Below are 13320 nucleotides of genomic sequence, written 5' to 3' on the forward strand. Positions count from 1 at the left end.
TAGCCTTGCCCTGGAATTATGTATTCTGTTTCTTCTGATTAACAGAAAATAGTGATGTGGACCAGGAGACAATGAAAGCCAGCTCTCAGGGGTTCACTGGATGTCTCTCTTCTGTGCAGTTTAACCACATTGCTCCTTTGAAAGCTGCTTTGTACCATGCCAGCTCAGCCCCAGTCACTGTCAAAGGACATGTAGCCGAGTCCAACTGTGGAGCATTAGCTGGAGCTGAATCACCACTGAGTGAAACAACACATTCATTTGCAGGTAGCATATGTTTCTCCTTATTTCTGTTCCCTGACAAGATTTTGCCCATTGAGTATGCAACACTCCTCACATTGCCATTCCTTTACACTGGGTGACACCCTGGGCTACTTTTCTAAATGTTTTCCATTTGGCCTTTTTCTCTCTGTTTTGCAGACTTCTTCTTTTCATCTTCTTTGTTTCTTATTCCTTTGAAAATGTTCCACTGAAAAGTTCTAAACTTTAACGTGACAGAGATTCTTCCTCTGATTCATCCAGATGTTCTGCTCTCATTTCAAACATGTGTGAATTATTTAAGAACCCTATTTTCCTGTTTCTGTCACTGTCCTTTTTTCTGCTACAGATCATTCTGGACCAATAGATGAGGGAGAGCCCTTAGCTAATGCAATCAGAAGTGACTCTGCAATAATTGGAGGTAATAGGGACTATGACAGTAGTTTCCTTGAAACCTTTTATTTTAATCATTATTGCTATTTGGTTATGGGTTAAATTAGTGATGATGCATCATGCAAAGAACTGCAAAGAACTTTATTTTAAAAGCTTCAAGCACTGTCATCACAAGTCATCAACAGATTAGTTTTCCTATTTTCTATTTTTCTAATATCTTCTTGATATCAGCTTCTCTAGAAATAGTTGGACCTAAGTCGTTGAGGAATGTGCCGAAGCAGAACATTTTAAGAATAGTTGAAAAGCCATCCAATGAAAACATTACAATATGGAAATGGACACCAGGTACCCCTAGGCATACAGCATATGCTTAAGGAAAAAAATATTCCGATGGCTCCCTGGACATGCTGCTGCTTTTATGAGTGGGTTATATTAAGAGTAATGGAATCTGTGATAAAATTGCTATTTAAAGCACACATTTTGTGCTGCCTTAATGTTTAAGAAAATGGGAATTTGCATGTGTTTAGAGGCTTTCCCAAAGGAAAAGTCTTTTGCTTTGATTTCAAATTGAGAAAACAATAAGATCTATTTTAAAATCTATTTTTTTTCCTCCTTGCAAAAGGAATAATGCCCTCTCTGTGGTCTAATTATAATATCAAAAGAAAATGACTCAAAACAGCACATGTTTACATTCGCTATTACTGGAGAGGAAGCAATGGCATGGTGGACAATACAACAAATTCTGCAAGTCTAAAAATCTGATTTATGGTTCTTTTACTTATGCTGTTTGAGTAGCCCACACTTACTTAAATACAGCTTTTATTCAAATAGAAAAGAATTATTGAAATACTGAGGTCCTGTGCATTTTTCTTAGACAATTAGGGTTCCCATTCTACAAAAATAAAATGAGGGTCAAAAATGAAATAAGAACACATATCTCGTTTCCTTATTTCTCTCATGAAAAACATAGGTTTTCTGAATCAGTTGATAGAAAGCACAAATTTTAAAGGGAACCATTCATTCATCTTGTTTGAAAATCAAAACTTGACACTATAGTGTATGAATGGTTTCTCAGCATTTTTTAATTAGAGATCTTTGCCTTTGTTTAGAAAGCACAAACATTGATTATACAGAAAAGTCAATAACAAAGCATAAGGTTAGATGAGGCCAAAGAGTCTTACAATGTAGAAAAACAGCTGGATTTAGAGTCAAAGGACTGAGACTTGTTTGCTCTGTCACTTATTATTTAAAATAGTCATTTCAACTGTATAGGACCCATTGAATACTCAAGTCTTCATAGAACTGCAAAGACATTTTATTTCCTTGGGCAAGTCATTGATTGCTCTTGTGCCTTGGTAAAATGAAGAGGTTGGAGTAGATCATCTTAAAGGATCCTTTCTACTCCAAATAAAGGAACCAATGAAAGACCATCCTATATCTCACAGAACAATGAATGGACACAACTGGACATTTTAAATAATTTATGTTTCAAAGCAGAAAAGAAAAATTAGAATCAACTTTCAAATGTAAGAATAAGTTATATTTTAGAGTTATTTTTGTAATGGCCAGTCAATGGCCAGTCAGCAAACAAAGGGTAATATAGCTTTTCTTCTTGGACTACTTGGTATTTCCTTTTTGTTGTTATTTCAGAATAGATACCAATTAATTAAAATTACTGTTCCACACCAAGAAATTTACAGTGTATATGTGTGTGTAGATGTATATATACACATAGAAACACACAAATATATACATGTTTCTATGTGGCATATATAAGAAATTTATGGTCTATATATGTATATACATGTATTATTAGTTTCTAGGGATTAATGATAATTTTAATTTAATTGATATCTATTTACATCTATATCTAAATAAGATTTTATGATTGATTCCTTTATATGTGTGTGTTTGTGTTTAATATCTAGATCTATACACAGAAATCTCTATAAAAGACAAAAGGTTGGCCTTAGCATTTTAACAGATAAGGAGTTGATTGCCTAAAGGAATCCTAAATATTTACCTTTAAATATGGCAGTAGATATGATACAGAGCACCTTGAGCAATGGGGGTGAGGGGAATGCTGGAGAACATTGATCACTGAAGAGCCATGCAGTCAGCATACAACATGAATGACTCATTTCAAGTTCATCCTCTTATTTTATAGATATTTTGATCTTTGACACATTTTTCATAGTCCCTGATTAATTATTTCCTCTAAGCTGTTCAATTTAAAGTTCATACCAATTGACTGTCCTCTATCTGTTCAATCATAGAGATGGCATTTGTAATATTGGCCATATAGTAATTGCTTCTGAAATTCCTTGAAAATTGCAGCCACTGCTGAAGATTTAAAATGTATAATTATCAGTTTGAAATTTGTCACAAAACTAAAACTGAGTTAGATGAGCTATTTATTAAAGACAAAGCACATTAGCTGTTGTTTTTTCTCATTTCTGGACACCTTTCCACACTGACAATTTCAGATTTTTTTACAGTTTTTTCTATGGAAGTGTTTGTTTTTTTTTTTTCCTACAGTCCTGTAATTGCCTCAAGGACAGAAGGAACATCTCCTGGAGGAGGTTTACTAATTTCAAACTTAAAAAAAATAGAATTAGAGCTGGAAGGGACTTTAGTATTAATCTAATATAATCTTTTAATTCTATAAATTAAGAAACTGAGACCCCAAAATGCTCAAAATCCTATAGGTAATAAATATTAGAGTAGAGTTTAAACCAAATCATCTGATTTCAAATTCAGAATTATTTCTTCCATTTCATAACAAATATGCCAAAATACAATCCCTTACATGTAGTTGACAATTAAATTTGTAACAACAAATACATTTTAAATGAGCAATCAGAAGGAATATTTCATTCCTTAAAAATTTACCCCCAGACTAGTAAACTAGACATCAGTGAAGATTATTTAAACATTCAGCAACATTTATGATAAAGAGTACTTTATCATTCTAATTATGTTTTGTTTTATAGAATTCTTGAGATTCTAGAATTCTTCATGTAAGAAATGAGCTTAATTTCAGGTTTAAACACCTTTTCTATTTCATTAACTGTTTCAGAAGATTCTCCATCAACAGTAACTATCTTCAGCTAGGAAAGTCATTTATTTTTTTTAATTCCACACAATTAAAAAAAATATATATCTCACTACCAATCAAGATCTCATTTAATGATATCTTGTTTATAATCATGGCCTAGATTCTCTCTACAGCTATCTTTTAGTGGGGGAAATAACCTGCAGTTATTAAAAAAAAAAAAGAATAACAAAACCAAAACCAAATGACCTGTAAGAAGACAGAGATGGATGAATTAACCTGATATTTTGTTTTTATTTGGTTTTATCTAAGACTAAGTAAATACACAATATTAGTCCTAAGAGATTTTATGGCTTTAGCTCTTTCATTACCATAGCATTAACTACTGATTCAAATAATTTATAAATAATTAACTTGAATTTCCCATCTGTAATTCATAACAATTTTTCCTCAGTATAATTCAAACATATCAGTTTTCTTGGGCTCTAGGAATATGAAAAGGGGAACTGCCTAGATTCAAAATGAAATGAAAAGTTTACCTAAACAGAATAATTGTAACTTTCAGCTTATATAGTGGTGGTATTTGTCTGTTTGTGTCCATCTCTTAATGAGCCCATTTGGGTTTTTTTAAATAAAGATACTAGAGTGGTTTTCCATTTCCTTCTCCAGCTCATTTTGCTGATGAGGAAAACTCAGTGACTTGCCCATAATCATACTTAGTAGGTGTCTGAGGCAGGATTTAACTCAGATCTTAACTTCTTGCCTCAAGGCTTAATTCCTTATCCACTTACTGCATTGACTAACTGCCTTAATTTCTATAGTATCTTAAGGTTCAGAAAAGTATTTTCCAACAAATCATTGAAGTAGATTTGAATCTTCAATTGTTTTTATTTACTTAGCTTCTTAGGATCCTGTTTTTGTTTGTTTGTTTGTTTTCTCAGAATACCCCACTGAGGTTGGTGGTCCATGTTTTCCTTTCTCATTTAATAGATAAAGAAAATGAAGGTCAGAGAGTTTAAATGATTTATCCAGAGTCACAAAATAATAATTTTTTGATAATGGATTGAAAGGTCTCCTAAATCCAAATCCGTCACTTTCCAGTACACTAGTCTACCTCAAAATCACGCATTAAAATAAGCTTCTTTGAGATGATCAAGGAATTTAACTAAATCAAGGGTTCTTATATTTTTATGTGTGTCATGACATTGACACATGACATGACATGACATTGACAATCAAGTGAAGCCTGTGGACTCTTTTTCAGAATAATAGTTTTAAATGCCTTAAATAAAATATATATATAACAAAAGGAAGATATTAAAATGCAGATATTTAAAAAGTCCCCATAATGCAGGTTAAATATACCTGGCCTAAATGGACTGAGTAAGATAGCGTTGATATTGCCACTCAAACCATACGTGTCCCAGTTCAGTTTTAACCTATTTCAGTCAATAACTGAAAGTCATTTATATTAAAATTAAAATTGGTGATATAGCAGAATAAAAATCTTTGAACTAGAGATACATAATTTTAGAAAGTGTTCATAGCATTAAAATGAGATAGAAAATATGCTTTCAAAATTAATTTTTGTTTTAAAAGGCAACCTTTTAAAGGTATTTGCTTTTTATAAGACCTAGAATTCTTTAAAACCTAAATAATTTTTTTCATATTTAATAGAATGAGTACATTACGAATATCATATTCCTCCAGGAATACTACATTAGATTTAAAACAGAAATCAACCTTACCCATCTTAATAAGAAAAATCATAGTGACTGAGTCAGCAAATCCTGAGTCCAGATTGGAATAATCAAAACTTTTATGAATAGTGCTTATTGGTTATGAAGAATTAGTTCTACTTCACAGAATTTTCCAGGTCCAAGAAATATCAGTTCTTGCTTCCTGTATTAATATATACTTATTTACATGTGACTTTGATCTCACTGGGGATGGTAGATTGATTTCTAAGCTTACCATACTATGGACCATATAGAATCAATGGATTAATGACTGGTTTTGCCTCATTTGGGGACTACATGTTTTAATGTACACTCTTATGCCAAAGGGGACTGCCCCCTAATTGGCTTTTGTCAATGCGCCCAGCAAAACATTGGTTTGCTGTCTTTCTCTATCCTCTATTTCCCCATATTTACAACTATTATAATTTTCCTCTTAGTGGAAAAAAAATTTTTGTATACACTTACAGTTAGAAATTTTTGGGGTGTAGTATGCTTATGTTTAGTGATCAATTGGGGAGACTAGTCTCCCAATCATCATCAGGGGGGATTGTGAATTTTAAAAGTCTCCATCTTGGTATAGCACCCAAAAATTGTGCACACCCACACTACATGGGCATGTGCTAGTCAATGACAAATCAGAAATAACTAACTGCCCACCTGGGCTGTCCTAAGCCAAGCTAGAGCTAACCATTGGCACTTGTGAGACACAGGAAGTGAGGTAGGGAACAGCCTCTGGAATTCACTCACTTCCTGTGGAGAGAGCGAGACAGGGGTTGGTGTTAGGAGCTTGGACAGGGAGGACGCCCGCAGACAGCTTTCCTTCAGAGCGGTCACGTGAGTTAAGGACTGATTCTCCCCTAAATTTTAATCTTTACAGTACTTCACAGAATCTTGATATATTTCTTTTTCTCTTTTTCTTTCCTAAAAGAACAATTTGAGAAGATTCCTAGATGATTTAAAAAACTATAGAGGAAGCCTATAATCCTTTTAAAATTAGGATTCATCTTTTTTTTTAATATTATCACACTACATATATTCCAAGTCTATCATTATTCAGGTATTTGAAAATAACTCCACTAAAACACTCTCATTTTTTTCTCATTAATTTTTATGTTATTATAAGTGGTTAAAAATTTGTATGTTCTAATCATTTAAACATTCCTCTTTATTAATATAGTTTTCAAATATAGTGATGTGGACAAGAAGGTCTATGATGAAATCTAAATATATTCAAATGCATTCTTACAAGATTAGATTAAAGCCATAAAATAAGACTGTGACATAGATTTTGATGGGTCCCAGAAGCAATATAGAATATATGATATAACTTGTGTTATGATTTTTGAAATACATGGAATTCCAAAGCTTTAAAAAAATAGATTATTGGTTTTTGTAGAAGCTTAGGAATTTTATCTCTTCCTGATCAATGAAGTCTCAGGGTAGTTTCTATTTAATCATCTTCTTTGGAAAAAGACATTATTTAGAGACTGACTCTGAATTGTTTTTCTCTTTCCCCCACTAGGTGTGATAGCAGTTGTCATATTTATCTTGCTTTGCATCACTGCCATTGCAGTACGGATTTATCAACAGAAAAGCCTGTACAAAAAAAATGAGGCAAAGAGGGCGGAAAATGAAGACTGTGCTGAGACTGCCCTGAAAAGTGAGCTCACCGTGCAAAATAGAGTTAATGAAAATCAGAAAGAATATTTCTTTTGATTGGACTTATGATTGAATTTGCTACTATGATAGTTTGACTTTCTTGCTAAGCCAGGGGCTCTCAATGGACAAAAAAAGAAAAAAAAAAAGAAAAGAAAGTAAAAAGCTCTTGCACTCAAAATAAATGCAATGGATTTGCAGAACTCTTCTAATGCATATGTTTCAGTCTCAGTGATTGCTCTAGGAGGCCTCTTTCAATGACATATATTCCTTAGCTATCATAAATGCATTTTATGTAACAGTGAATTAGATATTGTAACCAATTTCATTGTTGGTAGTTTCCGACTGTTCCGATGTGCTCCTCTACACCTGAAATTTAATGTGTATAATGCATATGGGTTTTAAATGGGAGAATTGTTATGAACCTGTTGACCTACTTCTTTCTTTAAAATGAAATTCAAAAGTTTTGTTCAAGGATAAAATTCAAAGTTGAACTATAATGCTTTGCTTTAATTATATTTTTTCTATTCTCATTTTAGTAGTCCCTTCTTCATAAGAATAGAATGGGAAAAAGTGGTTTAGTGTGAACACCTACTTGTGAATAATAGCCAAGTAGACCCCCCAAAAAATTGTCCTGTTGGTTTTTCTTGTAAAATGGCCAATATGATGCAGTATTAGACTGAGATGAGACTGTTTTAGAATAAAAGTGTTTTTTTTAATTCAGTTGGTGTAAAAATAATGTTGGATATAAAATAAGAAGAGTCAAAATGTGCAGAAATGGATTGTCAGTATATGGTGATGATTTTTTAAATTAAAATTCGTTATCTCATTTTAGAAATGACAAACTGTGATTTCTGCCTGATACTAAATACTTAGGGAATATATGACTTTTATTCTATATTTATTGCCTGATTCATAAATCTCCTAGTCCTCTGAAAATTCATGCTCTATCTCTCTCTACCTGTACCTAAAGGAAATATAACAAGCATTTGCCCTAGATACACAAAATGGCTCTTTGATTGACTTTTGTTAAAATATCTTAGCCTGTACCTGAAATCTACAAGTTTGCTTGTCATATATATAGAGAAAAAAAATATTCTCTCTTAAAAACGTAAATCTCTACTTCCCTTTCTAAATGTTGATTTGTTTCTAGTCATATATTTACTGTTGTATTAGATATTCTCTTATTCTCTTATTCAAAGAGTTTCATTCCTTTTGACATTTCTTGGAAAAGAAGATATAATGACACAATATTATTTCTTGAAAAATTGCAAGACAGGATATTATATGATACTTCACTAAATTTACTTTTCTATACCATCTCCATGATACTACTGCAAAGCTAACCAACTCTTCCTGAAAGACAACAATTATTACTGAATATATTTTCATTGTGATGTGAAAAATATATGAGAGAAAAACTTAAGTACACTGTTAAGGGGATAGTTCCATAGTAATTAGACAATACTGATTAGAGAGTTGCATGCTACTACCATTTGGATTTCAAAAGCCACTTAAAGAAGAGGTGCTATACAATCCTACTCTCTTACCTTGTGCCTGCCAAGTAGAATCTTTGGTTTCTTCACACCAGGACAAGTTGGAAATGTATATTTACATCCCACTGATGTCTTAACAATTCTGTTCTTTTTTTCTGATAGAATAAAACCAAAATCTTTTTTTTTAATTGTTGTTCTTTCAGAATTGAGCTGTTTTTCTCATGGCATTATATCTACATTGATGTTGCTCTGAAAGTATATACAAAAATATCAGGTTCCTAATTAATGCATTAATTTTAAAAGGGAAGGAAAAGAAAATACCAATGTGAATGATAGACATAGCTAGTTTATCCACAAAACTTGTGATGGTTAAGAAAGGATTTTGCAAAGTAAAGATGGATTTTTGTCAATGACATAGCTGTCTATACATGTTATTATATCACCACATCATTATCTGGAAGCAAATGTTCATTTCTATCCCATAGGAGAATTACTTAGATTAGTAGTTGAAGTTTATACAGGTTCATAGTTGGAGAAGCAGCACAGTACATTGTTGGCTGCATTCCTAGAGGGACAACAAAATGGTGGCACCAAAGTGCATTGAAACATAGCATACCATCCAGTTGTCCCTTCGCTGGCCTTCCTTTCCTGAATTTGTAACCTTTCCCCTCTTGTCTGTTAATAATAAAGAGCATTTTTGAAATAAAAATGAGGAAATATTTTTAAAAGTTGTATAAATGTTTAAATTGGGGAAATATATAATAATTTTTTTCTAAAACAGTAAAAAGTTGTAGATGTGCGCTTTCTGTACTGATGAGTGTATTTCTTTATAAGCTTTGATATATTTTGGGCTGTTATCTTTTGGTTATTTAATGCTGAAGTTACCATGGTAAGTACTTTTTAAACAAATAAAAAAATGCAAGAAAACTACATTTTTCCTTATGGCTATGTATGAAGAGAACCTATGAAATGTAGTGATTTATATTTGCTTCACTTAGACTTTGTTCAAAAAGCACTTTAATCAATCAACCAAGAAGTCCTGATTGATTCAAAAATATACTCAGAAGTGAACTAGGCTCTGGTTTATACTTCTTATCTTCACATAACTTATAGGATTACTTTTAAAATATGTAGGATCTAATTGCAAGCCAGCTCATCAATTTTGAAAGATAAAGCAAAAAATAAGAGCATACATATTTATGATGGCCCTGATTTAGGAAGGAAGGGAGGGAGATGGAATGAAAGAAGGAAATGAAGGAAGAAAGAGAAGAAGAAAGGGAGAGAGGAAGGAAAGAAGGAAGGAATTAGGAAAGAAGGAAGGAAGAAGGGAAGGAAGGAGAAAAGAAATAAAGAAATGAGAAGGAAAGAATGAATTTAAAAAAGAAATGAAAGAAGGAAGCTATAATGTCAAAATATATTTCAAAAGGTCTAATTTTTTTCTCTAAATTTCATAAATCAAAATTGCCCAAAAAGATTTGAATGGCTAATTCATGATCCCTTTGGATTCCAATAAGTATTTCAAAGTAACTTCAAATTTTCATAAAATCATCAAAATATTACTTGTGAAATTGTTCTACCCAAACATACTCCAAATAAATAATTGAAAATATGAAAAATGAAGTAAAATGAACTTTAATAATAAAGAAGTTTACTTGCCCAACATTTATTTTACTCAATAAAACAAATAGCTCTTCTTTTAAAAGACTATAGAACTTGTGATAACCTATCCAAACCTCCATTGTATTTAAGAGAGGAAAAAGGAGAAAACAAAAGATATTTAGTAAGATGAGTTGCTTTATCAATAAAATGAACAGTTTCCTCAGATTAATTAATAGTAAATAATAATGCTCCTTTGAAGATTATCAATGTGTCTGATATTTTTTTTTTCCTTACACAAATTTCTTTATTTAAAACTTTGACTATTCCAAATGTAAGGGGAAATTTTAGGGTTGTTACTTAATCTAAATTTAATTGGTTGCCAGGGAAGGAATCCCAAATAAAATACCCAAGTCAGTTTGGAAATTTCATGCTGGTTTAATTAATATAAAGGGAAGAAATTAAGGAGAAGACTGTGTGACCCTGGGCAAGTCACTTGACCCCCATTGCCTAGCCCTTACCACTCTTCTGCCTTGGAGCCAATACACAGTATTGACTCCAAGATGGAAGGTAAGGGTTTAAAAAAAAAAAGAAATTAAGGAGAAGAGAGAGGGAAAGTGTATAGGATTTCTCCCTCCTGGCCTGTGACAGGGGAAGTTCAAAGACCTCCACCACAAGGTATTTTAAGACGATTAGAGGCTTTCCTAAGAGAATACTATTTTGGAAGGTAAAGGAGAAAAGAATCAGCCTAAACTTCAAGGGAGCTCAGAGAAGACACCTCACCTGAACTAGGTTACTAAGCTTCCCCAGTAGTGTATCAAGGACACTCACCACCAAACCCAGACAGTAGCTGTCACCCTACCAAGATGCCAAGACCCTCAGCACACAGCCGCCAGAGCCACCTCTCTGTGCAAAAAGGCCAGAGAGAGGAAGTGATGCCAAATATATAGACCAATTTCACATCACTTTCCTGTATCTCACATGTACCAATGGTAGCTTAAGTTTGACTTAGGACAGCCCAGGGGTCTGTCAGTTGATTCTGATTTGTCATTTGTTAGCACTTGTCTGTCACAGGCCATCCTTCTTAATACTTAATCCTTAAGTAGGGGTGTAGACATTCCTGTTTTGTTAAACTAAGCAGGATGGAGTAAATCTAAAATTCACACAAACAAAATGGGCTACCGGCATTTTTCATCTTCTTGAAATCAAAGTTGGAAGTTAGATGAATTAGCTCATCTGTGTCACCAAATTCGTCTTCACAACTATTGAACATACAACATTCTAAAGGTATGTGTGTGTGTGTGCATAATTTTTTTTCCCAAATGCTTCAACAGAACCCTTTGATGGATTGTAACAATACCTGCTACATCCAAGTTTCCTTACTCTCTTTTGCCAATTTTTGAGTAATGTGAGGGGAGAAAATTGTAAGGGGTTGGACTAAATTATTTAAGAGTATGGTCACCAGGAATTAATTACTTAATTCCAAATGATTTTTAATGTAATTTATTTACAAAAGGCAAAAGAGTGAAAGTAAGAAAATCAGAGAGGATAGGGCAAGATATCTAACCTAACACACTAAGTATTTTGCTCCTGCCCCTGGCTCAATGCAGGCAGGACTAATTAGTCCTCAACCAGAGGGGCCTCAGCCTTGAGCAGAGGGCCTGGGGATGAATAAAGCAAGGGCTTCAGTCACAGAGCCTCTCTCAAAAAGGGAGGCCTCTCTTGAGGCTAGTGCCTTCAGAGAATCCAGGAAAGGAGTTTGCCTTTTTCACTACTCCATGTGGTATTTCAAAGGGAGAGATTTAATAATAGTCCAAGTCCAAGGCCTCAGGTCCAGTAAGTAGATTCTTCACCAGCCTCTAATTCAAACATAGAACTCCAAAGAATAAAGAAGTCCCTCACAGGAAGTTGTAACTCCTTTTAAAAAGGCTTCTTTGTGTTACTTCCTGTGTCTTTCTCTACTTTTATGTGGACAAATTATAGTCTATAGTTTTGCCCAGGACTGCCCAGGTGGTAGTCAGTGGTTTCTGCTTCATCACCCACTTTTGCACATGTGGGTCACAGACCTCCCCCCACTCAAGTGTAAGTGGGGTGTATACATTTCTTGTGATTAAATCTAAAAACGGACAGGGGAAAGTTAATCACATCTTCACAGTAACTAGTAATAAAAATAATGGTAACAAAAGAAGGAATGATAGTTGCATATGGTGCTGTATACATATGTATGTGGTTAACTAGTTGGAATATTTATATGTCCTAGTACATGGTCAATCTTTGTATGTATACCATGTACTGCTGAAAAGAAGGTATATACTTTTTATCCCTGTTCAGTTTTCTCCAAATATCTATTAACTCAAATTATTCTATAATTTTATTCACTTCTCTTATTTCTTATTAATTTTTTGATTCAATTTATCTGGTTCTGAAAGAGGAAGGTTGAGATCCCCCACTAGTATGGTCTTACTAACTATTTCCTCCTTAAGCTCCTTTAATTTCTCCTTTAGGAATTTAGATGTATACCATTTGGTGCATAAATGTATAGTAATGATATTACTTCATTGTTGATAGTACCCCTAATCAAAAGGTAATTTCCTTCCTCATCTCTTTAATTACATCCATTTCTACTTTAGCTTTGTCTGATATTATGATTGCTACTGCTGATTTTTTTTTTAATTTAGATGATGCATAATAAATTCTGCTCTACCCTTTTACCTTAAATCTGTATGTGTCACCCTGTCTCAAATGTGTTTCTTATAAACAATACATAGTAGGATTCTAGTTTTTAATCCACTCTGCTATCCCCTTGCATTTTGTGGGTGAGTTCATCCCATTCACATCCAGTGTTATGATTAGTAATTGTATATTGCCCTCCATTATATTATCCCCTTTAAACCCTGCTCTATTCCCTTTCTCTCTGTTCTTCCTTACCAGTACTTTGCTTTTAGACACTCTCGTCTTTCCCACTCTAATTGCTTTCTTCTTTCCTTGTCTTATTCCCCTTCTACTTCTCTATCAATAATATAGAATTCTATATCACATTGAGTATTCTTTTCTTAACCCTCTCTGAGCCAGTTATGATGAGATTAAAGTTTAAGCATTGCCCATCACCACCCTTATCCTTCCCTCTATA

General features: G+C 33.3%; 1 protein-coding gene across 2 annotated transcripts in view; it reads left to right on the top strand.

Moving 5' to 3' along the window:
* Nucleotides 1-9524, top strand: part of CNTNAP4 (contactin associated protein family member 4) — a 677206-nt gene extending 667682 nt beyond the window's left edge. Inside the window, exons 22-24 of one of the 2 annotated variants that reach the window (XM_007497949.3) lie at nt 46-264; nt 605-676; nt 6965-9524. In XM_007497949.3, the coding sequence (XP_007498011.1) occupies nt 46-264; nt 605-676; nt 6965-7158 (485 nt within the window). In that variant the 3' untranslated portion in view covers nt 7159-9524. The remainder of the gene's footprint in view (nt 1-45; nt 265-604; nt 677-6964) is intronic. The other variant, XM_007497950.3, reaches the window with a different exon arrangement.
* Nucleotides 9525-13320: the final 3796 nt, after the last annotated feature.

This window comes from Monodelphis domestica, chromosome 7 (genome assembly GCF_027887165.1).
Source record: "Monodelphis domestica isolate mMonDom1 chromosome 7, mMonDom1.pri, whole genome shotgun sequence".
In the NCBI taxonomy this organism is placed as follows: domain Eukaryota; kingdom Metazoa; phylum Chordata; class Mammalia; order Didelphimorphia; family Didelphidae; genus Monodelphis; species Monodelphis domestica.